The sequence below is a fragment of the Dasypus novemcinctus genome, chromosome 13 (assembly GCF_030445035.2).
Source record: "Dasypus novemcinctus isolate mDasNov1 chromosome 13, mDasNov1.1.hap2, whole genome shotgun sequence".
NCBI lineage: Eukaryota > Metazoa > Chordata > Mammalia > Cingulata > Dasypodidae > Dasypus > Dasypus novemcinctus.
In genome coordinates this window covers 102825525-102852117 of record NC_080685.1, presented here as the reverse complement: position 1 = coordinate 102852117, position 26593 = coordinate 102825525, and the positions used below count along the sequence as shown (strand labels likewise).

At 36.9% G+C, this 26593-nt stretch overlaps 1 protein-coding gene across 12 annotated transcripts in view; it reads left to right on the top strand.

The window, feature by feature from the left end:
- ESRRG (estrogen related receptor gamma) overlaps nt 1-26593 on the top strand; it is a 602438-nt gene that overhangs the window by 562939 nt on the left and 12906 nt on the right. For all 12 annotated transcript variants that reach the window (XM_058275224.2, XM_071207737.1, XM_071207739.1 and 9 more), the window contains one exon: nt 16378-16647. In XM_058275224.2, the coding sequence (XP_058131207.1) occupies nt 16378-16647 (270 nt within the window). The remainder of the gene's footprint in view (nt 1-16377; nt 16648-26593) is intronic.

Here is a 26593-nt window from a genome sequence, read left to right as displayed (position 1 = left end):
CCAGGGAGGCTTCACATCACTCAAAGTAAAAGCTGGGATCCCTCCAGGGACCTGTACAGCCCCTCTGGGCCACTGTCCTCCCCTCCCTGCCCCACCTTCAGCCCCTATTACTATTTTTCTCCCCACACACTGGACTCATTAAGTTCTGAACCACAAGGAGAGGGCTCCATCCTCCCGTGTTTGTCTCTGCCATTCCCCTTGCTGAGAATGCTCTTCCCAGATAGATTCAGGATTGCTCTCTCAGCTCCTCCAGCTTCTGCTCAAAGCTCACAAATGAGGCTTTCCTCAGTGCCCTGGCTTAACACAGCAGCTCCTCCTACATGCCCCATCACTGGTGCCCCTCATCCCCCTTATTTTGTGGGTGTTTCTCTCCATTGCACCACTAAATCACCACTGCTTTTTAAAATTTTATTAATTTGAATTTACACTCTACACCCAGTAAGCACAATGCCTTGTTTTTGTTTATTTTCTCTGCTCCCTGCCACTCGAATGTAAACCCCCAAAGGACAGGCACTTGGTGTTTTGTTGTATCCCTATTTTCTGGCACTCAATAATAATAGGCACTCCATAAATGGAAGTGTTTAGTGTATTATTGAAATAAGTGTGTGGGGGCATTGGGAATGAATTCAGTTATAGACATTTTGAGATGAGTTGCCTGTGGGAATGACCACTTGGGAGTTGAAAACTTAAGTCTAGTTCTTTTAGGATACATCTTAGTTTTGTTACAGCCACAGAAATGGAAAGCAGGCAGAGGGAAAAGAAAAGAAGTTGAGAAAGAATTATTGAGAGCATCACATGGGAAGTATAGTCACAAAAGAGGAAGGGAACCCAGGAGAAAGAAGTGTTACAAATGCCAAAGGAGGAGGGTATTTCAGGAAGGGAGGGAGGGTAGACTGGGCGAAATATCTTAGAGAGACCAAATAGGCTCTGAAGGAAGAGTGGCCATTTGATTTGACTTAAGTGACCGGAGTTTTTGGAGGAGCTGAGACATGAACAGACTTCAGTGGAACGCAGGTGAATGGTAACTGAGGCTGTGGAGAAGCATGTGGGGAACATTAAGAATTTTGATGGTGAACAGGCTGGAGAGAGAAGAGAGGGAGAAATTGAGGGGAGCCAGTGTAGAGGAAGGAAAGGAGCCTTTTATCAGAATAGGGGAATGGAAGAATGGAGCCTGAGGAGGAGGAGAGATGAACAGAACCCAAGAAAGTAGGGTGGGCTGGGCAGGAAATTGATGGAACAAAAGCTCAAAGGTGATTAGAGCAGATGTTGAGATCTTAGCTAAAGCCTTCCCAGGGAAGGAGAGATCTTTTTTCCTCTGAATCAAGAGAGAGAGAGTTAGGAGTTGATGCTGGCACAGAGGAGAAGGGACGTTTATAGGCAAGGTCCTCCGTTTCTCTCTAAAGTAGGAAGTGAGTTCACACTGGCAGATAAAATACATTCAGCACAGAAAGGGATTCAGGCAGAGAGACTGTCCATTCATGTAGGGAAGGCATGTTTCAGCTACACGCTTCGCCCTGACTGTAGGATTGCAGAATGTTCAGTCTGGAGTGGGCTGTAGCTTAGAGCTCCCGTTTAGCTTCCTTCTTTGTAGATAAGCAGATTGAGCAATTTAGTGACTGGCTCCAAGATCACACAGGTAGGCAGTAGCAGAGATTATACAGAAGCCAGTTTTCTTCGCTCCTGATCCCATAGTTTCAGTGTACAATCTCAAGCTGTGCTGTCCAGAGACTGAATGCCTCTTATCCGATGTTTAGCCCCCTTGTTACATGCAGCCCCCCGCCCTCCTTGCCCTGTGTTCACCCTCAAACTCAGGCTGCACACACCCTGCTACTTTTTCTTCTTGCCCTGCATGGTCTGCCGTTTCAGCCTGCAGCCCAAATTGGACGGACCCTCCAGTGGGCTTTTTCTCCTGGATAAACCACATCCCACACTGGCTCCCTGGTCAGAGGCATGAAACGAGCCAGCATGAGGCTGATGCCATCATCAGGACTGAGCTCAGTGGAGGTGCTGCCATGTCCCAGAGGCAGAGCTGAGCTAGGGGCTCCCTGGGGTGCAGCACTTACACTGTCAAATGAACTTCCTGGATATCCCTTTTACACTTCACTTTTTATTTAAAAGCACCTATGCAAATGCTTAATTCACAAAAGCAGACATATTGGAAACAGGTTCAGCCAGCCATAGTTCGTTAGGCTCCGTGAATTCCTACATTCCAAAATCAGTTTAAACGAGAGTACTTGAGAGCTACCCACATTTTGGTTGCTTGTGAAGATGATTTTATTTTCCATGTCCACACTTTGGCACGGATTTCTTTGTTGTTAAATTACTGTTTAAAAAGCATTGATAAAAATTAGACTCATGAGCTACACTCTTTCATTTGCTTCAGAGGATTTCTTTGGGATTGCTGTATTATTGCTGTGAGCAGTGAACAAAAATCCCAGACAGTTAACCTTTTCTCTCTCTATATTTTTGCCACTGAAATAGATGTTAGGGTATCCGAGTAGTTTCTGCCCTTTAAATAATGCACTAACTACAAGGCTCATGGACGTACCCATACCCCTTCCTTCTCTTATTTGATTTCGAGATAGGGAGAATAAGTGAGACGCTCACTTGGGTTTCTCTGTCTTTTATGAAATCCAACCCATTCTGGGGCGAATGAACGAGCAGCGCTGCAGGCTGCCTTCGTGGGAGCAGCCACCTTTCCCATGTGTCTCATCCTCTCTCCTCTGTCATCCCCAGGCTATGTGCCTGCATTTGTGTGTGTAGATTTATAGTTTATCTTTATCTATGGCTTCATCTGTAGGTAGCTATTATAGCTGCCTGGCCTGGATATTGTTTGGGCCTGATAGATCTGTCTGTAGTTCATCAAAGGGGAGCCGAGCGCCTAAAAGCCATCGGGTCCAGCTGAGGATGAAATACGAGCCATCAGCCTTGGTAATGGCTGTAAAATTTCATAATTACATGGCCTTTATTACATTGCATAATGATCCTGAAGCAGTATGGAACAATTAATTAAGATTTTCAACCGTGGCTCTTTCAGAAATTAAAAGGTGCTAGTGGCTGAGAAATGGGGATCTGTCTTGTCCTAAAAGCATTAGGGATGCTTAAGAAATACTTCCTTGGGTACCTCTACTTTTTTGCCAAGAGGAACATCTTCCAGTTAGGAAACAAGCATTAGTATACCAATGCTACTGGCACATTTTAATTTCAACAGCAAAACTGAAATTTTAAAAAGAATCTGTGTAAAAGAGAGGACCAAGGGTCTATATACTTTGCCTTCTGGTCTAGGTTCCCTCCCCAACTTCCTTTTCTCTTCTTTGAAAAATTCTATTCAGGCTTCCGCTGTAGCCATTTATCACATTTATGGTTGTTCGTCTCTACACATTAAATAAATGCAGGCTTTGAGACAGGGGGTCAGTTAACTGCCTGCCATAGTATACTGACCAAGGAGTTTCTCGTATGCACTCTCTCATATCTTGAGGCATTAAAATTCTTTGACAATCGCTACAGTTTTGACAGTCATGCCCAAAGGAAGACTTTACTGTTTTCATTTATTATCCTGCGAATGCAGCATGTCACATCTAATCTATACCTTTTATTTATTTATTTTTCATAATCTCATCTTCGGATCCCATTACAAGTAATTACATGTCATAAGGGCCTCTAAGAGTTGCTTGGAATTTGCTACTTTTAATGAATAGCAGAAGTAAAGAAAAATATACAGCACGCACACACATATATATGTATTTACACATATAATTGTGACCCATTCTTGATTTTATTTTCCATCATGAGAAAATAATGATTGAGATGAATGTGTACAATAAAATATTAATGATAATGAAAAGATACTGAAAACAAGCCAATATTTTTATTCTGATGATTTGAAGTTACGTACTCTACGCTTTCCTCTGTGTACTCGACAGGAAATAGATACGTTTCAGGAAAACATCATCAATGGTATTGTCATTTTCAATGAAGGAAAAGAAAACTCCCAACATCCTTGTGATTTATACGTAACTCCTGGATATTTGTTCACATCAAGTATTATGGTTTTTAAATTGACAATCATCATATAATGTTTTACGGATCTAAATATTTCATGGGAGACCAAAACTTCCCTTGGGCATCCCCAATAATAAACTTTCAGCAGAAAATTTGGAAAGGATTATGTGCTTCAAGGAGGAGCTGCTGCTCAGAGTAAATTATCTTGTTGAGGCATTTAGTCCCTTAATAGGAATTTTCTGATCTGCTGTCATTCTTGTTCACACACTGAGTGTCACTGCCTCTAAAACACTTGTCATTCTTTAATGGAAACAAAATAGTCATTGCAGCCAGAGCCGCAATGTCATTCCACTACCCCTTGCTGTGTCGGCAATAGTGAAAATGACAGAGCGGCTCTCAGTAGGGGTAATTAAAATGTAAATATTGATATTTTATTATTTGAAATTACTTTCCAGTGCGGCATTTAATATCTCTCCATCTGTGCGGTTCTGTTTAGCGGTCACTTTAGTGCAGCTCTGGGATACCAGGCAGCGGCTTGATCCCCGTTATGTCAAAATGCTTGTTGCTGCTTAATTTTGATATCTAATTAAGTGGAAAAGTACAGTCCACACTGTAATCCATGGCATCTTAACCAGCTGCTTGGGTATATTTAGAATTAATCTCCACTATGGAATCATCCTAATGTATGCAATTAAGAGTCTGCCGATGGCTAATTAGGTGTATTAGAATCAGGCAGCTTTTTTTCTCCCTTTTTTCCCCCCCTTTCAGTTTGGACTGTTGAAGACGTAAGAGTGTCTGCCTCCAGAGGTAGTCTTAATGCTACTCAAATTGAGTGAGGAAACAGTGCAACTTCCAAATAGATTTATCCATGTACCAGGGACCCTTTCTTTTGCTGATTTGAACCAACCCAGTGTGGGAATTTCTAGGATTTCCTGGGTTGGTTTTTTTTTTTTTCGCAGGAGCTCAGTGACATGAAAGAGGCTGGTCACATCAAGGGAAGAGATGGGATACAAAACTAAATACACTTCCCAACAGATCAAAGCAGGGAGGCCTAGAGGCAGTGCTGTGGCGCTCCTAGCCATTTAGGGAGGAGGGGAATTATAACGGGAGAGCATTTCCCCAGAGCTGCATTTTCCTCCTCCATTCTACTTTTGAATGGGAGAGCGTCGCCGGAGTCGTTCTGCAGGCACAGGTTTGGTTTGTATATCATGTGTCCAGGGTAAATATGACAGGCGGCCTTCTATTACTGATAACGATTCTGCGTTCATGTGGTTGAAAAATTCCAAGAGCTCTGCTGCTTTATGTTTTTGTTTTTGTTTCTTTTTAACCTCGCCAGTTATTCAAATTGGGGACAGTGTAGAGAGGAGGAAGGGAGGGCAGGAGGACTCGAAGGGGCTGCCTCTGTTGTCAATGAGAAGATAACTGGTAGCCTCCCCAGTGGAACGGATGCCAAGCCGTAATGACTTAGCGCTGCTTGAGCCAGCAAACACCAGCCGTGAACTTGGGAGTAAATATTCGTAAACAGATCTTCATTAGCCGCAGAGAAGAATAGTGTGGGAGGCTGACTTTCAACAAAACTCTGAGAGCTAGAGAAACTGTTTTCCACACTGTCCAGAGCACAAATTATGCTCAGGACTCTAAGCAGAGATAGTGAGCATTTCTAATATTATTTGAATGTGGAGTTTCAGGGTCAGTGCGCTATAATTTCCTATCTGTGACATGCATCTCATGGATAACATATTTCTTCTCCGTTCTTTCATGAATACATATGACACTTTGTTTTTAATGGCCTGTGCTGTAAATCCTTTAACTTGCCTTTATGCAGAGGACCTCTGGATTTTTTTTTCCCCTGCCTCTCCTTCTAGGGCATATGTTAGAGACACTGAGTTATAATGTCTTTCTATTTTAGGAAAATCGGGAAAACCACACCTGAAGGATTTTCTTTTCTTTTCTTTTCTTTCTGCTGTACTTGTAATTAGTAAAAGTGAGACTTGCGGAGATATCAATGTTGATTACACAAACACCCAGTTCCAAAACTTAGTGATCTTGTAGAAATTTATGTTTCTATATCATGGGATCAATTAGGTAAATTTGAAAAGATCAGGAAGCATACTATTTAATATTAATATAGAAAATCGTGGGGGTTTTTTTCCTTAGAGATCCCATGTAGAATTAATTCTTGGTCATTTCAGTAAAATCAGACAAGATATCATAACTCAAATTTTTTTGGTAATAAGTAGCTGAAATAAAAGTTTCCAATTTTTAAGTGAACTCATGAAATTACCCAGTTTCTCAAAATGCCTACATCATTCTGTGTCTTGTGAGTTTAGGTGAGGCCCTCATCAATGAGAAAACACAAACAACAAAAAGACTTTTTGGACAAGATTCCCTGAGACTTAAAACCAGCCACTCTGCCTTCATTAATGCAAACAGATACATTGGGAGAAACTTCGAATTCTAGCCATCCTGGGATAGGCAGCCTTTAATCTAAAATCAAACTGGGGTGGATCAACCAATTCTCTTTGCATTCTAATTGTTTCTTGTACTCTCCCAGAAAATTATATATACACACACACACACACACACACACACAACTATAGCTTATTCCCACTTTATTCAGTGTATGGAATGTGCTATTAGATTCTTCAATATCAGAATATTGTATTGGGTCACATTTAATGGAAACAAACAGCCATGGCTAAGATGCTATTTATAGGTTTCCTTTAATTGCTTAATGGTCTCAAGAGAAGCAGTTCACCTTAAAGAAAAATGTTATCAATTTTCATTTCGTGGGCAAAAGAAAAATTCACAAGTGTATTTTCTTTATATATATATATTTATATATAAATTGGATAAAAAACACAGTAAAAACCTAAATACTAGAAATTATACAGAGAAATAGAAAATGCCCATAGCTTATTGTTGCTGTTGTTAAAAAAAAAAAAAAGAATTAACCAAAAATTGCAGTTGCTTTGGTTTCCCCAAAAGTTCTAAAGAGTGTTAGAGGCACATGTATCTCTTGCTGCAGTCTGGCAAATGAGATGCTTTATTAAAAATTATTGATTAGTTTATAAAACCTTTAGATGGTTAAAAAAAAAAAAAGCATGTATTTCATGTGAGAATTTACTTTAGCAAAATTTATCTTCTTATGTTTCCCCCTTGCCTTTTTTTGAAATGAAAAATTTTGTGAATTTGTTCCCTTATAAATCCAAACTTTCAGAATTTGCTAGTTCAATAAAATGGAAAACTAAGTTCACACCAGAATAATGAGAACCTACTGTCTGATTTATTAAAAATATTTTTGGCCCCTGCCTGATTTCCTCGAGGTCCTACCTGATTTATTTTATACTTGAATAGATCTTACTTTGCTTGCCTAGAATATTTGCACAGGGCAGTTTGTGGCTATGCTTACTCCTTCAGGAGGTAAAAACAGTTCCTTTTCAAAATTATTATATGAATATAGATACGAGTTTGATAAATCTGAAACATGTCTAAATAGTATTTAAATTACATTAACACCTACTTGTACAGATATAGAGTAAGGGCATGACAGACAAGTACTGTCCTCACTGTTTGTAAATGTCTAATTTGCTGCTTTAAAATAGAAATGCACCTCACTCACTCTGCACAGCTCCATGGTTGCAGCATTGCAAATACTTGTGACAAAAGAGTATTTACTTAGTTGAGAATCTATTGTTCGAAAATGGGCTGAAGGTGATGCAATATGAATTTTCTACTTCCTGTTTTTGATTCAGCAAGGGTGAAAGCCCAGGATTTCTCAGTCCACTTGCCTTTTTATTTTTTTATTTAAGTATGGAAAATGTCCTAATCAGAGTTTTTCCTTGGGCTTAAAAAAAAATCTAGATTTGGAATATCCTAAGAATTTATGTTAAAAAAAGAGTGGGCATACACATTTTTATTCCTGAAAGAGGAAGGAAACAGTACCATTTGGTTTCATACCTTCCTTGATTGGGAGGGAATTTCAGAGCTTTAAAATTCCAGTTACAAAAATAAATTTATGCATTGTCAAAAAAATGATGCAGCTATAATAAAGTAGAGAAATTAATTACCAACACTTGTAAATAATTTTTAAAAGTCTTGGTGACATTATCACTGAATCTGTTATAAATGATTATTTATAAATATAAGAGAAAGCAGGGCATAAGATTAAAATGTCAGTTTTCATTACAAATTAAAGAAGAACTGGCTGAGATGAAAAATTTAGGCAGGACTTTATCAGAGTTTAAGTGGCTACAAAGAAAATCATATGTCCTATATGCTCACTAATAAGAAAGGCACATAATTGGTGCCTTTAAAAATATTCCTGGAATTAATGGTAAGATCTTAGGAAACTTTTTTTTTGGTATATGTTCAGATTTTTATTTTTTGAAAGGGGAGGAGAGCCTGATTTCTAGAATGGTCTTTTCATCCCTTATCCCCCTTCTTTATGAAAGCTAGTCAAGGAGTTGTTAAGGAAGCATTCATTCCTTTTCTCATTTAGCACATACTTATTGAGCACCTGCTCTGTGGCAGGCACTATTGGAGGTGTTGGAGATACAGCAGGAAGCAAGGCAGAGGACAAGGTGAGCCTCTGTGAGAAGGATACAGATGTATCTATTAATATGAGGCAGCACCTGATCACACCTGCTCCTCTCCTTCAATTGTCACTTATACTCCAAACTGGGTCCATTGTTTATGGCTTTACATTCAGCTTCTTTTTTTTTATTTTACAACTTACATCTCAGAAGCAGCTCCCGGATGCTACACAGTAATGATGATAATAGCAAGAAAGGAAAGGAGTGTGTGCAGCCCATAAGGATTTCAGAATTCCTAAAGGGAAGACTTGGTGATGGAGCAGTGAAGGCGAGGAGTGAGGCGGCTGGTGGGTAGTGGTGTGGTTAATCTGGAGAAGAAAGTAGTGGAGCTGCAGCTTTGGAGTTGGGATTGGGAAAATGAGCTCACTTCTCAACACATTAGGCTATCCAGAGAGTAAATACCAGGTGAAGGTTGGTTTTTTGGGTTTTGGGTTTTTTTTTCCCCCAAGACAGGAAAGCAAGACAATGATCAAACTGGGAGAAAGAGATTCCATGTTATGCCAGAGAATTTCATTTTATCCTGTGGAAGATCTGGGGACAGTGAAAAATGTTTTGCTCAGTGGATGGCATCCTTAGACATCACATTGAAAAGACTGCTTGAATAGCCATGAGTAGGGTGGAAGAGGAAAATACCAGAGATAAGGATTTTGTTAATGAAGCTGTTAAAGTTATCCCAAAAGAAATGATGAAGATCTGAACCAAATCTGTGATGGGAAAAAGGAGAGGAAGTGATGGATGTATTTAGGGGATGTACACCACCCAACACAAGTCTTCCCTCGTCATGGTCTATTTTACTTTTACTGTATAGTACAATCTTGGAGGGCAGGATTATATCTGACTTATCTTTGTGCATTTTATGGTACTGTGCACAGTGCTTCATTTGTAATAGATGCATTAAATATCAGTTGATTTCAATTTGACTACAAATACTTTACAGCTAGTACAGGTCTTTGGGTACATCTTTCCCACCTTGTTATTTTACACACAAGAAAACAGAACTGGGAGAAGTTGAGTCATTCCACAGTCATAGTTACTTTGTGGCATAGGTGGCTCCCTATTCCAGGTCTTCTTACTTGCAGTTCATTGATCTTTGTCTGACATGCTCGCTGTTACCTATGAAAGTTGTTCTCAGTTTACTTTGAATGAAAGAGAATTAGAGTTGGAAGAGCTTCCAAAGACTTCTAGTCCACATCTTCCATTTAGCAGATGAGGAGGTCAGCTGTGGCCCAAGTTAGTGCCACTGGTTGGGAAGCAGTGGACCTGGAACTCAGAGCTCCAGAACCCAGGCTCTGTTCCCCACTCTAGACTCTTTACTTGCATATCACTAAAAAGCAGTAATCTCTTGTCTTTTGGGGGATTTCACTCTAAGTGTTTTCCATAGATGTTTCAGATGTCCATAGAAATGTCTGGCAGCCTTACAGAATGCCACAGTCCAAGATGGGGCATGTATGTGTTTATTGGGGAGGCTTGACTTTTTGCATCAATTATTAGACCAAATTTGATTTAGGACCCTTGGGAATCTCCTGAAGGGGATGGTGCCTACATTTCTAACACCCAAGGTTACCTGGTTTTCTGGACTCCTACTCAGTGCCCTGCAGGACCCTATGATATTTTTTGAGTCAGTCTTACCAGTGATTGTGTAGAGCAAAGTCAGATTCAAAAGCAGGTTCTTTTACATTCAAATCAATAGTGTGGCTTCAAAATGGTGCTTTCCCCTACTCAGTATCCATCTATTCCCAACATGAGATGAAGTCCCTTTCATAAGACTTTTCTTTTACAGTTCTATGTAATGGGAACTGCTTTCCTGTTTTTTGTTTTTTGTTTGTTTGTTTGTTTGTTTTTTTGATGATCATACTGATTTCAGCCACATCAGAAAGAGAGCTTTCCAGGCAGACTTTGTTTTCAACTAGTATAAAATAAAAGTTGTAGGAAAAGACAGCCATTTGATTTCCATCCTTTAAGGCAGCTCAGCCCATACTTGCCTTCCTGCCCCCAACAACTTTTTCTTTCTTCTTGGGTTAGATGAAAAGACAGAAGAAGTAAAGTTGAGGCCATGTAAGAGAGAGTTTGGGAAATGCTAAGGGAATAATTTCAGATCCTCTCTCATTCATTGAGAAATGGTAGGTAAGTAAGATCCTCCAAAAAGTAGCTGTATACACTTGTAGATATTTTCCACATTCTTATTGTACATTCATCTGTCCTATCTCTAGTCCTTCTATCAAAGTCAGTTGGCTACCAATTGTTAAAAACCACCCACTCGAAGAAAAAAACACCTTGTCATTATTTTGAGGCTTCCTGTGTTGCTACTTGGAATATGCTGCTATTAACACCTTTTGTTTTTCTAGCAAGCTAGCCTGGAGAACAAGGAAAAATTGCTAAAGAAAACTTTTTACTGATGCCAGAGGTCATATTTTCAATTTTATGCCTATTGTAAACTCATTTGGCTGTTTGCATAAACAGCAAGAGGCATCAGTGATCAATTGCACCCATAAACTCAGCTAACAGTGATAATTCCATCTTGAACTGATAGATATTACCTTTACAATTATTTTCTCTCCTCCTCTAATTTGTCACAATGACCTACATCATTTGCTAAATTTTATAGAATTATATACATAGTAGAAAACTAGAGTCCATTTTGCCACATGGATATAAATTGATTTTTAAATGATTTCTACCTTTCAGATTTTGTGAATACTCATTTGTCCTATAAGACCACTATGATTAAAATGACAATTCCACACAATCCATGTGACAACTCTTTGCAGTATATAAACAGAGCTAAAGAAACAACATTTGGAATCAACATATGTTGAAACAAATAACCAAATGAGTAAGAAAGGGAGCAATTTCCCATTTTGTCAGTTATTTTTATATCTCATCCAAACCAATTGTGATTGCATCTAAATTATTGGAATAAGGATTATGGTCAGCCTACAGAATAAAGCTTCAAAAAGTAACATCAGAGATATTGTAGCTAATGCTTATAAAAATGCTGAAATAATATAGAGTTAGTCATTATCATGCCCTTTAAAGAAAATTTTAGAATAAAGTGATCCCGATAGGAATATGTAGCTGTTCCAGCTTTCACTTTGGCACTTGACCATCTGTATCTGCTTAACTCTAGCCCTTCGTGTGTTCAAGTCCATGAAGTCCGTCTTTATGACAGAAGGGAAAATGGTCTTAAGAAATATAAAAAATTCGTTGCAAGGCCCAGAGCTGTATGCTTTGTGACTCATAGAACAAGTGATACATCTGCCCATACTTGAAAAGGGCAACTAGCTTAAAAATACAGGGTGAGTTTGTCTCTAACAAAGGTTATGCATCTCTGCATCTGTGGGTAACAAGGGCCAAATCTTATTGCCATCGTTGTTATTTTCTTTGCTTCTTCCTGTAAACATTAGGTTTATTTGTATGAGAGAGAAAGAGTCTAGCTTATGCTGTGTTGTTCAGTCAACTTGTCTCTGCACTTGGCTTGCGATCTCAGTGAGTCATTGTGGCATAATTACAATTCTAGCATGATATGCTATTTATTGAAAGGTGTCAGGTTTTTACTGGAACAGAGAAACTACAGTTCGAAAACCAATCAGACAAATCAATGCTATGATTAACCGATATTAACAGATAGCCTGAAGATTTAAAATGCCTGCTTTCTGGTTTAAGGAAGTAGCAGAGAAGCAAATGCCTAGCAGGGGTTAAAACCAAATGCTTGTGCCGCAGCCTATTTCTGTCAACACTCCATTCAGGAAATAAACATTTATGCTTTCTGAAATGAAAGTGTATTTTTGAAGACTAGCCGTCAGATATTTTTTGCCCTTCACACTTTCAAATGCTTAGCCTTTTTTGTAAGTTGACTGCAAAGTGCATCGGTTTGCCAGGCTGAAAAGAAAAAAAAAGTGCTTGACAAGTGCCCATGGCACCACTGTCAACCTCCTAGGTTTCAAGTAGAAGATGGCAAGGGGGTTGGCACAAAGCATGCTCTCTTCAAGCCCATTACCGCAGGGATACCTGCCTCTTGAGAAGCTTTTCAGTCCTTTCAGATGATGTTATTCCCAACTGTCATCCGGTTTATTTGGAGCACACTGTATTGCAGATAAACATGCTATTTATTTAACTGCAGGTCAAGGAAGAGAGTCATTCTGGTAGCAAAATGCCTGAGATATATTAAACGGCCCTGACTCTGGGACGGAGATGAAGAGAGATCAGAGTTGTCAGCGATATGCATGAAATGGTCCGTAGCTGGGAAAGAAAAAAATGTGCCACAGTATCAGTGTATTTTAAGAAGTTGTAATATGGCTGAACATTTAAAACTATAACCTGTCACGCAGCAAAGATTAAGCTATCAGATGTACAAAACATGAAGTCTAAGCGACACGGCAGCAAAGCATATTTTATTTTTCACTTGGGAAGGAAGTTTCTCTCCAAAAATAACTAAATATTATAGATGATGAAAATATCTAACTCATGGCCCCATAGCTATAAGACAGTATTAAATACAATGAAAAAGCACAAGCAGGTAATTATCATTTGATTCAAGTATGTGTGCACCAATAGCACAATCATATTTACAGAAAATTCCATAGAGTCAGCTTATTAATGCATACATTTTCATTTAGGCCTTGGCCATTGGGGTTTTTACACTTTACTAGGGTTTATTGAGAAAAATACCATTTTACTTACGTGTCTTTGTATATGTGAAATATAGCTAGCACTCAAAGTGCAGGTAGCAGAATTTCATGGAATTAAAATATGATCTCTGTTATGTAGCCAGCCTCCTCAGTGACCAGGTGTGCACACTTGTCTCATAACAAGGCTTTCTAACTGCTACTCAGACTTGTGCTGGCATCAGATCACAGAGGTGTGGTAGTAAAGGGTTAAAGGGATGAGACTAAGCTACTCTTAGATCAAGATGAAACAAAAGTCCAGATTTTTACTTATAATTTGCAAAGCATGCATCATCCCTTTTTCCTATGGTTTTACAAAAATCACACCTCCTTTAATCAACTGAATAGACTTGAGGATATCAAGCAACCAAACTTGTCAAACCCTTCTGTGCTATACCCTCACAGAAGAAATAAATTGCAGGAAGAACCTAGAAAAAATGAAATTTTATTGTTTTTGCTTAATTAAACCCCAAAGAAGTGTGTGAAACACTGTTATGGCTGAAAAATTGTTAATTTGTAAATCACAGGGACAAAGGAGCCCCTGTACAACTTTAAAGTTTCCGTGCACGTAAATGTCGATAGAGTGCCTTCTCCATCATCAGCACTAAATTCACATTGATGCCTCTTTTCTTCTCTGTATTGATCCTTCCATGAGAACGTAGATTTGTATCTGTTAATTAATGCGTCCTGAAACAGCGTTTGTATTAATCAGGCAGATAAGAAAAATTGGATGCCTGCACCCTCCTGACAACCGTAAAAGTGCTGGCCCTGATAAAATCGTGGATGGACCTCAATAAAAAAGTTCCTCCTTCCACTCAATAAACTAATCATCCTGCTTTTAATTATTCGGCAGAAAGATGTGTGGAGATTGGAGAATGTGTAAATCTATTTACTAACAGCAGTGTCTGGGAGGGAGACGTGGGCTGTGACGGGAGGTGCTGCAGGCTATGTGCTCTGTCCATCTGCTGCTGCAGAAAAACTGCTGTTTGGGAGCTTGCAAAGAAGCAAGAACGCTAAGGTGAATTGAAAAGACCCATTGCCTTTTGCTCATAACTTTCGAGATAATAATTTACTTATTTTTTGGTCTACTTGTATACAAAATACAAAATAAGTCTCTTTTCTTGACTCAGATATTTGCATTTGCAATTTACATTGCGTCTTCTTTTTTTTTTTGAGGGGGTGATGAGGGTGAAGGTGGATAAAAAAAAGGGCAATTTGCTGTTCTTGTGAGTATATCGTGCCCCAAATCAAAAGGAGCTGGAGCCAGGTTCGATAATTATTTTTCTCTTGGCTCTTTGTTCTAAATGTTATTAGTCATTATACCTATAATTCTAAGGGAGTATTTATTCATTTAACACCAAATTGCAATTCTGAAAAAGAAAAAAGAAAAAAAAAAAGATTTACACAGCCAGCCCCTAAAAAATCCTTGTCAACTAACATGCAAGAGACTTGATAAACAATGTAAGAAATGCTTTACACATGCCTAAGACCCCGTTAAGGAAAGCTTGACTAATCCTTTTTGATGATTTTGTTAAGCACTTACCCTTAATGTTGTTAAATGGCAGGCCACTGGGTTTCACTAACAGTCTAAACAATCTTTTTATTTTCCTATTGTGCTGTAGTTTCTAATATTATGTGAAATATAAACAGTTTGATAGGAATATAAAAGACAATGACCATAAGCAGGTTCCTGAGAAGGTTGGGAAGCCAGTGGATATTTATTTATATTTAGGATTTGTGTAATAGGGCCTAGAAGAAGAAAACCACAGAGAGATTCCTTACATTGTATTATTAAAATTTGTCTGCCCTTCTGTAGGAGTACTGGTGGCAGGAACATCAAGTATGGTGCTATTGTCTTCAAAAATGATGGGAGTAGGTGGTCACCCTTGGAATTCTTGGATTTGGATAATTATTGGGAAATGGAAGTGAAATTTAAGAAACCTTTTTAGGGCTCTTGGAAAAAGTATCAAGCTGATAATCAGATATCTTTACTAACACTTCCTTTTAGAATCTAGATAAAGTCTCTCTGAGATTTAAATCCCCAACAGGTTTAATTGTACTACTTCATCCTTGCCTACTGAAAAATGATTTCTTTTTTATTTAAAATTTTTGGCTTTTTTGCATATGTTTTCTCAAGCTCAGAAGGCGCTTTAAACATGCGTGTGTGAATGCAGCCCAGAATTACAGTAAATAATTGAGGCAGTCATTTAGATATTTCAGATAAAATAATATTTAATATAGCTTTACTTACTGTATGCATATTATAAATTAGTGTTTAGGTGAGCATTATTTTATATTTTCCAAGCGAGAAAATTAAGGTAAAGCAAATTGCCTTGCTCAATTAAAACAGCCAGTAGCTCAGTGGAGCCAAACTTTAAACTCAAAGTCTGACTCTGTTCATATGCTTTCCAGCAAACCCCATTGCCTCCATGTTTGACTTTTAAAATAACTGGATCTTAACAAAAGAATGAATTGGGGCTTCTCTATTTGGTGGGGAGACCTTGCTGCTAAGTATCCCACTTTATTTTACATCAATAATTATCATTTAAGCAAGGAATTCCAATCAAATATCAAAATATCCAATTCAGATGGCACTTCTTGTTATATACATGCTCATCACTCATTGTTGCTTGTGGCAATTATAGAGAAATATTGCCAAACATGCACGTCACTGAGTGGCCTAAATTTTTTGTTGTCCTTTGTTTTTTTGTACTTCGCTCTTTACTTTTCTATTGATTAACTATAGTAATTTTAAACATGAGGTAGTTGAAAATCTGACTTCCTGGAAGGCATTCATAAAGACTTCATCTAGGAATCATGTATATTTAAAGATTACATGTGTTTTTATTCTTAAATGAAAGAGACAAAACTCTAAGCTCTGTTATATTCCCCTCAGACACATCTATGAAGCCTACAGAACACACCACCAAACTGAAACTGGTTTGTGACGTTTACTTTGCAATTTGGAAAGTGATCTGTGGAAAATTTAAGAGCTTCTAATCAAAGCTCAGCATAATTTTGAGCACTGATGCAGAAACCAAGGACCATATGAAACTAATGTTGCATTATGAAATTATGGCTTTAAAGTAACTTGATCTGCCCATCTTCCCATGCAGGCTTCTCCACTCTGTCCCTGGCGGACCAGATGAGCCTCCTGCAGAGTGCTTGGATGGAAATTTTGATCCTTGGTGTCGTATACCGATCCCTTTCGTTTGAGGATGAACTTGTCTATGCAGACGATTATATAATGGATGAAGACCAGTCCAAATTAGCAGGCCTTCTTGACCTAAATAATGCTATCCTGCAGCTGGTAAAGAAATACAAGAGCATGAAGTTGGAGAAAGAAGAATTTGTCACCCTCAAAGCTATAGCTCTTGCTAATTCAGGTTGGCATATTGACATGGTCGTCGTTACATTTTCGAATGTATCTGTTTTACCCCTTCCTTTAACTTCTTCTTTGGGGATTTGCTAGTCCCAGCTGGTAAATTCTGCATAAGTTAGCAGATATAATCCCCTGTAGCTTTCTAGTGAAAATGTAGAAATAAAAACTTAAAGGGAATTACTTTTTTTTTTATTTGCTTATAGAAAGCTGTGAAACATTTACTGCCTAATATTAATACATTTACTAATTTGGACCATAGCAAAACAAAAGTTCTGTAAGACAGCATAAATAGACACTCTCAGAACTGAATCACACCATTGCCTTGTACGTACAATTCAGAATGAGTATGAATTGTGAATATACACAAAACTTTTCCCCCCTTAAGAAGGTGAATTCTGCAATTGGGAAAATAGATCTCATGTTGTTTTTAATTCTGATTATCAAAAATACTCTGTTTTCTTACATTCTGGAGTTCTCTAGAAGTCTATTTCTGTTGAAGAAATGTGTCTCTCAAAGGCACTACCTGTGCTGTAAGGATTAAGAGTTATGGGAATAAATTTTCTTTACATTTAAACTGAAATGTGCTAAAATAGGGAGCAACCTCTGATAAGTAAAAATCGTTGGAGCTTTGTTGTTTTTCCCTTTGTGCCTCTCCTAATGCTTTACTGTGGTCTTAAGTCTCTTTTATCATTTGCATAAAGTTCAGGATAGATCCCTCCTTAGTGACTTGCCGATCATTAGATACCTGCATGTCAATAACATGCTCTGATGCTATGTACCGTTGACAGTCACACCGTGCCCCTCCATCTGCTTTTGTTTTGACCCTATCTTTGAACTTTATCTTGGTTGCCGGCCAGTAGTTTTCCCTTTAATTACAAGAAGGAAACTGTCAATAAAATCTGTTAAATGGGATGCAATGAGTGGCTTGAATGGGCGGATGGCTATTTGTTCAAATTCTGCAGCATTCAATGTATTGACAGTTTGTTTTCTGGGGCCATATGTGGCGATCAATCTCAGGCTGGGCTCAGCCGCGCTGAAAAATGAAAAACCAGATTGCTTTAGCTTACTTGTGGATGACAACTTTGTGATTTGGTGCGGTCCTAGTGAGACGAGACCTTCTGCCCAAATTGCCCCCATGAGAGCCAGGGATGCGTGACTGTTTTTAGAAATAATTTTTAATTGATTTTGTAATTAACAGTTCATCTACAATATTGATGCATGAATCCTTGGACTGATAGGAGGGAAATTGTTTTCAACAATGAAGTTGTACTTTCCTATTTGTCTTCATAATGGAGTTGAGCATTTCACACTTTTAGTAGGGACCATAGCCCCACCCACTATTCACCTTTCTTCTCCCACTCCCCTGTAAAATTATAAAATATCATTCTTTATGACAAATGACATTTTTGTTACAAGCCCTCAAGTATCCTTTTTCCTGCTTTCTAAAAAAATCACAGTGGGAGATGGGATAGAATATTTCTAAGAGTTTTAGTTTTCATGAACTTCACTTTGTAGCATCTCCCTAGTTAAATGAAAGATTTTGTAAAATGGTTTAGGGAAGATGTTTTTTATTTGGTAATTGGAAAACTATTCCACTTAAAACATTTATAAATGCTGGTTAGTTATAAATTATTATTTATAATTATTATTAAAGAGTAAGCATGTTTTATATTTTTAAATTGTTTTTTAAAATGTATTAACTGATTGTGAATGCTAGGCAATGCTAAATCTCTATCAGTATACCTGAGATATAATAAGATATAATACTGTATGACTAAGTATTATGATTCAAAGTATCTGAATTACTTAGTGCAGCATTTCAATCTTTGTTGTTTAGAAGTATAGTCATTAATATATATATTTTTAAAAGATACTTAGATTACATAAAAGTTACATAAAAAATATAGGGGATTCCCATATGCCCCACTCCCTACAATATTTTTATATGTATTCTGATCTCACATATGATGCTCTTTGGGGGAGGAAGTGACACACTTTAGAGAACTGACTGGTAATTATAAAGTCTTTTTTAAAGAACCAGTTAGTGTCTTTCTTTTTCTTGTTTAAAGCCAGAAATAGTTGACAAGCCCTCCATTTTTCTCTTATCTTGGTAGTTCAGAAGCATTGCATTTTTCCTAGAAAATTTCTCCATGTCACAGAATTTTCCTGCAAGTGATTCTAACGTTCTCTTAGTGTCTCAATACCAGGAAAAAGTAATTGAATCACAGTTCATACTAAAGGAAAAGTGATTAAGTAATATAATGACAATTTTAATCTCTAAACTGTGCTACCTCTTTCTCTCACCCACCCAAACCCGAGGCCCCACTATCTTAGCTTGGTATAAACCATGTAGAAAGTAATTTTCTTTGATACCGTCAATATGTTGTTACATTATTCCATATCTTTCCCCACCATAACTTGGAGGACAGCAAAAAAAGTTGTAGATGCAGTCTTGCTTGTATCCAGAATAACTTTCTTAAACTGCTCATAACCACATCAATATAAAAAATATTTGAACCGACACCCTAAAAAGCTCTTACATGTTCTTTTACTATTTAGGGATTTCAGATGACTTTTTGTGAAAAATAAATCTATTCCTGCTATTTATATAGGTATCTTAACTTTTCCTATATGGCTATAGGTGTTAACAGCCATTGTCTCATTTATCTAAATTTAACAACTTATTTTAAACTTCTGCATTTATTCAATAACAAATGTTGTGCTTATGCTTGGAAAACAGGGAATTGGCTTCCTGATAATGGCTGTCGTATTTGTTGTAGCTGTTTCTATCATATGTGCATGCAGCCATGCTTATATTCCTATCTTCAGGGAATATAAGCCAAACATATATATATGTATAGCCAAACAAAAATATATGTTGAATTAATACCGAATTCCCCAATTCTATGTATGAAAATCTTCAAATAGTAGTTCCAATTATTTCTGAAGGTAAGAAAACTTACAGACTCACTTTAGCTCTGACTTATTTTTTCATTACTGATGTAGTAGGTTAACAGAAAAATCATACATAAAATACAGAGTTCCTAGAAGCTACATTATTATTAACGCTTTGCATTGGTGTAGTACATTTATTACAATTCATGAAAGAACATTTTTATAACTGTGCTATTAGCTATAGTCCATCATTTACAAAAAGGTTCACTGTTTCTGTTATACAGTGCTATGTTGTTTTTTCTTTTAATTTTTATTCTAGTAACATATATACAACCTAAAATTTCCCCTTATAACCACATTCAAATCTATAATTCAGTGCTGTTATTTGTGTTCACAATGTTGTGCTACCATCACCACCATCCATTAACAAAATTTTTCTACCCAAATAGAAACTCTGTCCAATTTAAACATTAACTCCCCATTCCCTACACCCACCCTGGCCCCTAGTAACCTGTTTTCTAGATTCTGACTCTTAGAAGTGGGATTGCTGGGTCATATGGTAATACTGTTTTTAACTTTCTGAGGAACCGCCAAACTGTTCCACAGTGGCTGCACCATTTTACGTTCCCACCAACAATGCATGAGTGTTCTTATTTCTGTGCATCCTCTCCAACACTTGTAATTTTCAGTTTTTATGTAGCAATTCTAGTGGGTGTGAAATGGTATCTCATTGTAGCTTTGATTTACATTTCCTTAATGGCTAATGATGTTGAGTTTCATGTGCTTGTTAGACATTTATATATCTTCTTTGAGGACATGTCACTTCAAGTCCTTTGCCCATTTTTTTTTTTTTTTTTTTTTTTTAAAGATTTATTTATTTATTTAATTCCCCCCCTCCCCTGGTTGTCTGTTCTTGGTGTCTATTTGCTGCGTCTTGTTTCTTTGTCCGCTTCTGTTGTCAGCGGCACGGGAAGTGTGGGCGGCGCCATTCCTGGGCAGGCTGCTCTTTCATTTCACGCTGGGCGGCTTTTCCTCACGGGCGCACTCCTTGCGCGTGGGGGCTCCCCCACGCAGGGGACACCCTTGCGTGGCACTGCACTCCTTGCGTGCATCAGCACTGCACATGGCCAGTTCCACACGGGTCAAGGAGGCCCGGGGTTTGAACCGCGGACCTCCCATATGGTAGACGGACGCCCTAACCACTGGGCCAAAGTCCGTTTCCCTGCCCATTTTTTAACTGGGTATTTGTCTTTTTGTTGTTGAATTATAGGATTTCTTTATATATTTTGGATATTAATTCACTATCAGATATACGGTTTCAAAATCTTATTGTGAAAATTGTCCTTTCACTTTCATGATGAAGTCTTTGATGCACAAATGTCTTTTAATATTGATGAAGTCCCACTTATCTATATATTTTTTTTCTTTTGCTGAACATGTCCTGGGTATAAATTTTAAGAAACCATTGCCTAACACCAGGCCTTGATGATGCTTCCCTATGTTTTCTTCTAGAAGTGTTATAGTTCTGGTTTTTATATTTAGGTCTTTGATTCATTTCGAGTTGATTTTTGGATATGGTGTGAGGTAGAGGTCCACCTTCATTTTGCAAAAGTGCATTCAGTTTTGCCTGCACTATTTGTTGAAGAGATTTTTCTTTCTAATTGAATGTACTTGGCACCCTTGTCAAAAATAATTTGGCCGTATACGTGAGATTGATTTCTGAACTCTCAGTTCAATTCTGCTGCTTTATATGTCTGTCCTTTGGCCAGTACCATATTGTTTTGATTACTGTGGCTTTGTAATAAGTTTAAGAACAGGGAATGTGAAACTTCCAACTTCATTCTTACTTATCAGTGTGGCTTTAGATATTCAGGGTTCCTTACCCTTCCCTAGAAATTTAATGATGGCTTTTATACACTTTTGCAAATAAGGCTGTTGCAATTTTGATTGGGAATGCATCGAATCTGTAAATCTCATTGGGTAGAACTGACATCTAACGATACTTAGTCTTCCATTCCATGAACACAGAATAGCCTTCCTTATATCTAGAGCTTCTTTGATTTCTTTTTGGCATGTTTTGTAGTTTTCTCTGTGCAAGTCTTTTTTATCCTTGGTTAGAATTATTCTTAGATATTTGATTCTTTTAGCTGCTATTGTAAGTGGAATTTTTTTCTTGATGTCCTCTTCAGATTGTTCCTTACTAATGTATAGAAACACAACTGATTTTTGCATGTTGAAAAAGTTCATAACTTTGCTGAATTCATTTATTAGTCCCTGTAGCTTTGTTGTGTTTGTTTTGTTTTGTTTTCAGGATTATGTCATCTGCAAATAGGAAAAGTTTCACCTCTTCCTTAACAATTCAGATGCTTTTTCTTTCTTTCTTTTGCCTAACTGCTCTAGCTAGAACTTCCATGACAATGCTGAATACCAGGGGTTGCCGTGGGCATTATCTTTATCATTATCTTGTTTCTGATCTTAGAGGGAAAGCTTTCAGTCTGTCACCACTGAATCTGATTTAGCTGTGAGTTTTGCATTTATGCCCTTTGTAATGTTGAGGAAGTTTCCTTCTATTCCTAGTTTTCTAAGTATTTTTATCCAGAAAGTGTGCTGGATTTTGTCGGATGCATTTTCTGCACCTATCGAGGTGATCATGTGTTTTTTTCCTTTTGTTCTGTAATGTGGTGTATCACCTTCCTTGATTTTTTTATGTTGAACTACTCTTGCATCCTTGGAATAAATCCCACTTGATCATAGTATATAATTCTTTTAATGTGCTGTTGGATTCAGTTTGCTAGTATTTTGTTAAGGTTTTTTTCATCTATATCCATAAGAGACTTGGTCTATAGCTTTCTTTTCTTGTGGTATCATTATCTGGCTTTGGTATGATGGTGATATTGACCTCACAGAATGAGTTAGGGAATGTTCCCTACTCTTCAATTTTTTGGAAGAGTTTGAGCAGGATTGATGTTAATTCTCCTTGGATTCACCTGTTAAACAATCTGGTCCTGGGCTTTTCTTTGTTAGGAGGTTTTTGATTACTGATTCAATCTCTTTACTATTTATGTATTTGTTTACATCTTCTATTTCTTCTTGGGTCAGTCTAGATTGTTTGTGTATTTTTAGGATTCTGTCCATTTCATCTAGGTTATCTCATTTGTTGGCATACATTTGTTTATAGTATCCTCAGAGTATTTTCTATTTCTGTGGAGTTGATAGTAATTTCTCCCTTCTCATTTTTGATTTTACTTATTTGTATTCTTTCTTTTCTTTGTCAGTGTAGCCAAAGTTTTGTTGATTTTATTCATTTTTTCAAAGAACCAACTTATAGTTTTGTTGATTCTCTCTATTGTTATTTTATTTTCTGTTTCTTTTATCTCCACTCTGATCTTGGTTTTCCCTTTGGTTTTTCCTTCCTTTTGCTCACATTGAATTCAGTTTGCTCTTCTTTTTCTAGTTCTTTAGCTTTGAAGTTAGTTTTGAGTTTTGAGATCTCTCTTCTTTAATGTAAGCATTTAGAGCTATAAATTTGCCTCTCAGCAGTGCCTTTGTTGCATCCCATAAGTTTTGGTAAGTTTTATTTTCATTTTCATTTGCCTCAAAGTATTTCCTAATTTCCCATGTGACTTCTTTTTTGACCTATTCATTGTTTTAAGGGTATATTTTAAAATGTCCACATATTTGTGAATTTTCCATTTCCCCCCATTATTGATTTCTAGGTTCATTCCTTTGTGTTCAGAAAGATACATTTTATGGTTTCAATATTTTTTAATTTATTAAGACATGTTTTTTTTTTTGATGTATGATATGGTCTATACTGGAGAATGATCCATATATACCAGAGAAGAATATATATTCTGCTACTGTAAATGAAGTGTTCTATGTACATCTGTTTGGCATAGCTGATGTAGATTATCATTGGAGTCTTAAAATCCTTATTGATCTTCTGTCTCGATGTTCCATACATTATTGAAAGTGGTATATTGAAATCTCCTGCTATTAATGTAGAACTGTCTATTTCTCCCTAGAAATCTGTCAATATTTGCTTCATATATTTTGGGGCTCTGCTGTTAGGTGCATATATACTTATAATCATTACATCTTCTTGTTGAAATAACCCCTTTATCAATATTGATTGAAATTCTTTGCTTATTTTATCTGATATTAGCATGACTACCCCAGCATTCTTTTAGTTACTACTTGCATGGTATATTTTTTCTATCCTTTCATTTTCATCTTACTTATGTCTTTGAATTTAAGATGAGTATTTTATAAGCAGCTTAAAATTGACTCATTTTTTTAAAAATTCTTTCTGCCAATCTCTGCCTTTTACCTGTAGAGTTTAAGCCATTTACATTTACATCAACTACTGATAATGCCATACTTTCCTCTGCCATTTTTCTATTGTGACTTTGTAAATCTTAGACCTTTTTGATCCTCTATTCTTCTGTTAATTCCTGCTTCCATAATTACTTGGGTTTTTGTATTGTATCATTTTGAGTCTCTTTGCATTTCTTTCTGAGTATAGTATATTTTTCATGTATTTTCTTTTTGGTTACCAGGTGGCTAAAATTTAAAGTCCTAAATCTATGACAATCATACTTTATTTGATATCAGCTTATCTTCAGTAGCATATACATACATGACTTCTCTTGTCTTTGAGTGCCAACAACCACTTAAGCAATAAACACATCCCTGATACATCTCAGTGGGATTGAATTTATAAAGTAAACTCTAGTCACAATTTTGACTTTGTATTTGGTAGGCCCCAGTGCCCTCATTTGTACGCCAAGTTGTTAGACTGAAAATTACATTTTAAAAATTACACATATATATAATTTTTGTTTCTTCATTGGGAAACATAGTGAAATATTACTACAAACATTTTGGATATGATTATATCACAGTTCTTTTCTTTGAATCAATGCAGTTGATTATTATGTCTAAGAATTTGTTCGAAATTAGTATCCCTTGCCCCAAGATAATATATACTTATTGTTATATACTGGGAGATTAAAAGCACTTTAAAATTAGGAATCATTTTTAACCTGATGATTTTCTTTTACTCTAGTCAGCAAAACCTTTTCATGTCCCTTGACTATGCAGAGTTTAGCCACATAACCATTTGGGGGGGGGGGGTTCCATTTTCTCATCTGTTAGAGGGTGAATTAAACAATGTCTACCACTGGCCTAAAATTTGAGGCCAATTAATTTAAAGTGAAAGTGTTGCGTTTGTGCATATATTTTGCATATGTGTGCACTGAATTTGTAATGGAGAAATATTTACATCCTCCTGTATCTAAATAATTGGTGGAAAAATGAAAAAATACTCTGGGAGTTCTTTGATTTCTGTAGGGCCCCAAATATATATATATATTTGAAATCTTAATTAAATGTACTGATATGATGTTCCAGAGATAGATTTTTAGCTACTGGTCAAGGGATTATCCTTTTTTGAGTTATCATTCTCTAGACATTTCTTTTTTCTTTAGCCTCTGCTGGGTACTTGCATTGAATTTCCACAACATCCCTTTGAGGTAAACAAGTCCAATGTAGTATTACAGGAACTAAAGTGAGCTCATAGAGATGTGTGATTACAAATAGGCAGAGGATTGAACCATCCCTTGCTATCAACAAGCTATTTCTGTTCCATGAATAATTATATACAATGTCTTTAAATAGGCCATTGCTCAACATTCCAGCCAGTGCAATCTCACAACCACCAACCTAAATTAGTATTTTTAATCTAGTTTAGAGTTCTGTGCCCTCTTCCTTTATCTTACTGATTCCTTGGAATTACAGTTCTATAAAACCACACAGGAAAATGTTCAATTAAAACAGGAAAATGACAAACAGACTTGGAGAAGAAATTTCTTCTCCAAAGAAGAGAATATAGGTTGGCAAATAGATCTTTGTTCTTAACTTCTCCCCAGACCAAATCATAATTAATATAAGTAATGTAAGAAATAAAATAATGTAAGTAAGAAATAAAAATTTTGACTTTTTTTCATACCCTAGTCAACTTTTCTTTGATTTTTCCCAAGTCTGCCATCACTATTCAGAATTCTTAAAAATTTTAATTCAGATGACAACTTTGGGAAGTGGGTTGTTTGTACTTAATGCAACCTTTAAATTTCATGCATATAATCATATTTCGAAATTTTGTATAAAATCTAAAAACTGCTCCTTAAATGTTCCTTATCATGCTCATTAAAGTAAAACAGGAAAATTTGTTGTACATAGCTTTGTGCTTCCAACTTGGGTAATAAGCACATAAACTCTGCATTTGCTTCACCTCCAGGGAATTACTTATAACATCATTGCCATTTATAAATCTTATAAATAATGAGCAGTCTGTTACAAAAATTTGCTAGCCTATTACATATCGTGTTTAATGTTGTGGAAGGTTGAAATATTTACCACCCAAGTTGGTATCAACACTCCCTTATCAAGTATAATTGTCTTGCTGAAAGACAAAACTCCCAGAAGAGCATGAGGTCTTGGACAGAGAGAAAAGGCCCTGTGCCTGTCTAGGGAAATTAAAAAAACAAACAAAACAACCCATGATTATGCAAGGTAAACATAACAACTGTAACCATAATTTGGGAATTGTGAAGGAAGCCTAGAGGAAAGAAATCATGGACCGTGGAGGTTTTCTGTGGTTCAATATTTTATTTTCATAGGATAAGAGTGATTGTATGGCTGGAATAGATTTTGAAGGAGAAAGCTGGCTTTATAGCCAGAGCTAAAAATGAGGGAAACAGACCTCCTGAACAAACAAGTGGGTCTTAGTGGAAGCTTTGAAATCCGAAGTTTGATTCTTTTCACCATGGCTGAGCACAGAATCAGAATTATTATTATTATTGATATTAGAATTGTAACTTCTCTGGATTGGGGGGGGGGGACGACAATCTAAAAAGACCCCCTTGGTATTTCTGGCAAGTGTTTCTATAGCCTTTATAGGAATTCTGCTCAACTCACTACTTTCTAGAAGAGACTATTTCATCAGAAGTCATTTTTTTTCTCTCCTTCTCCCTCTCCCTGTGTGTGTGTGTATG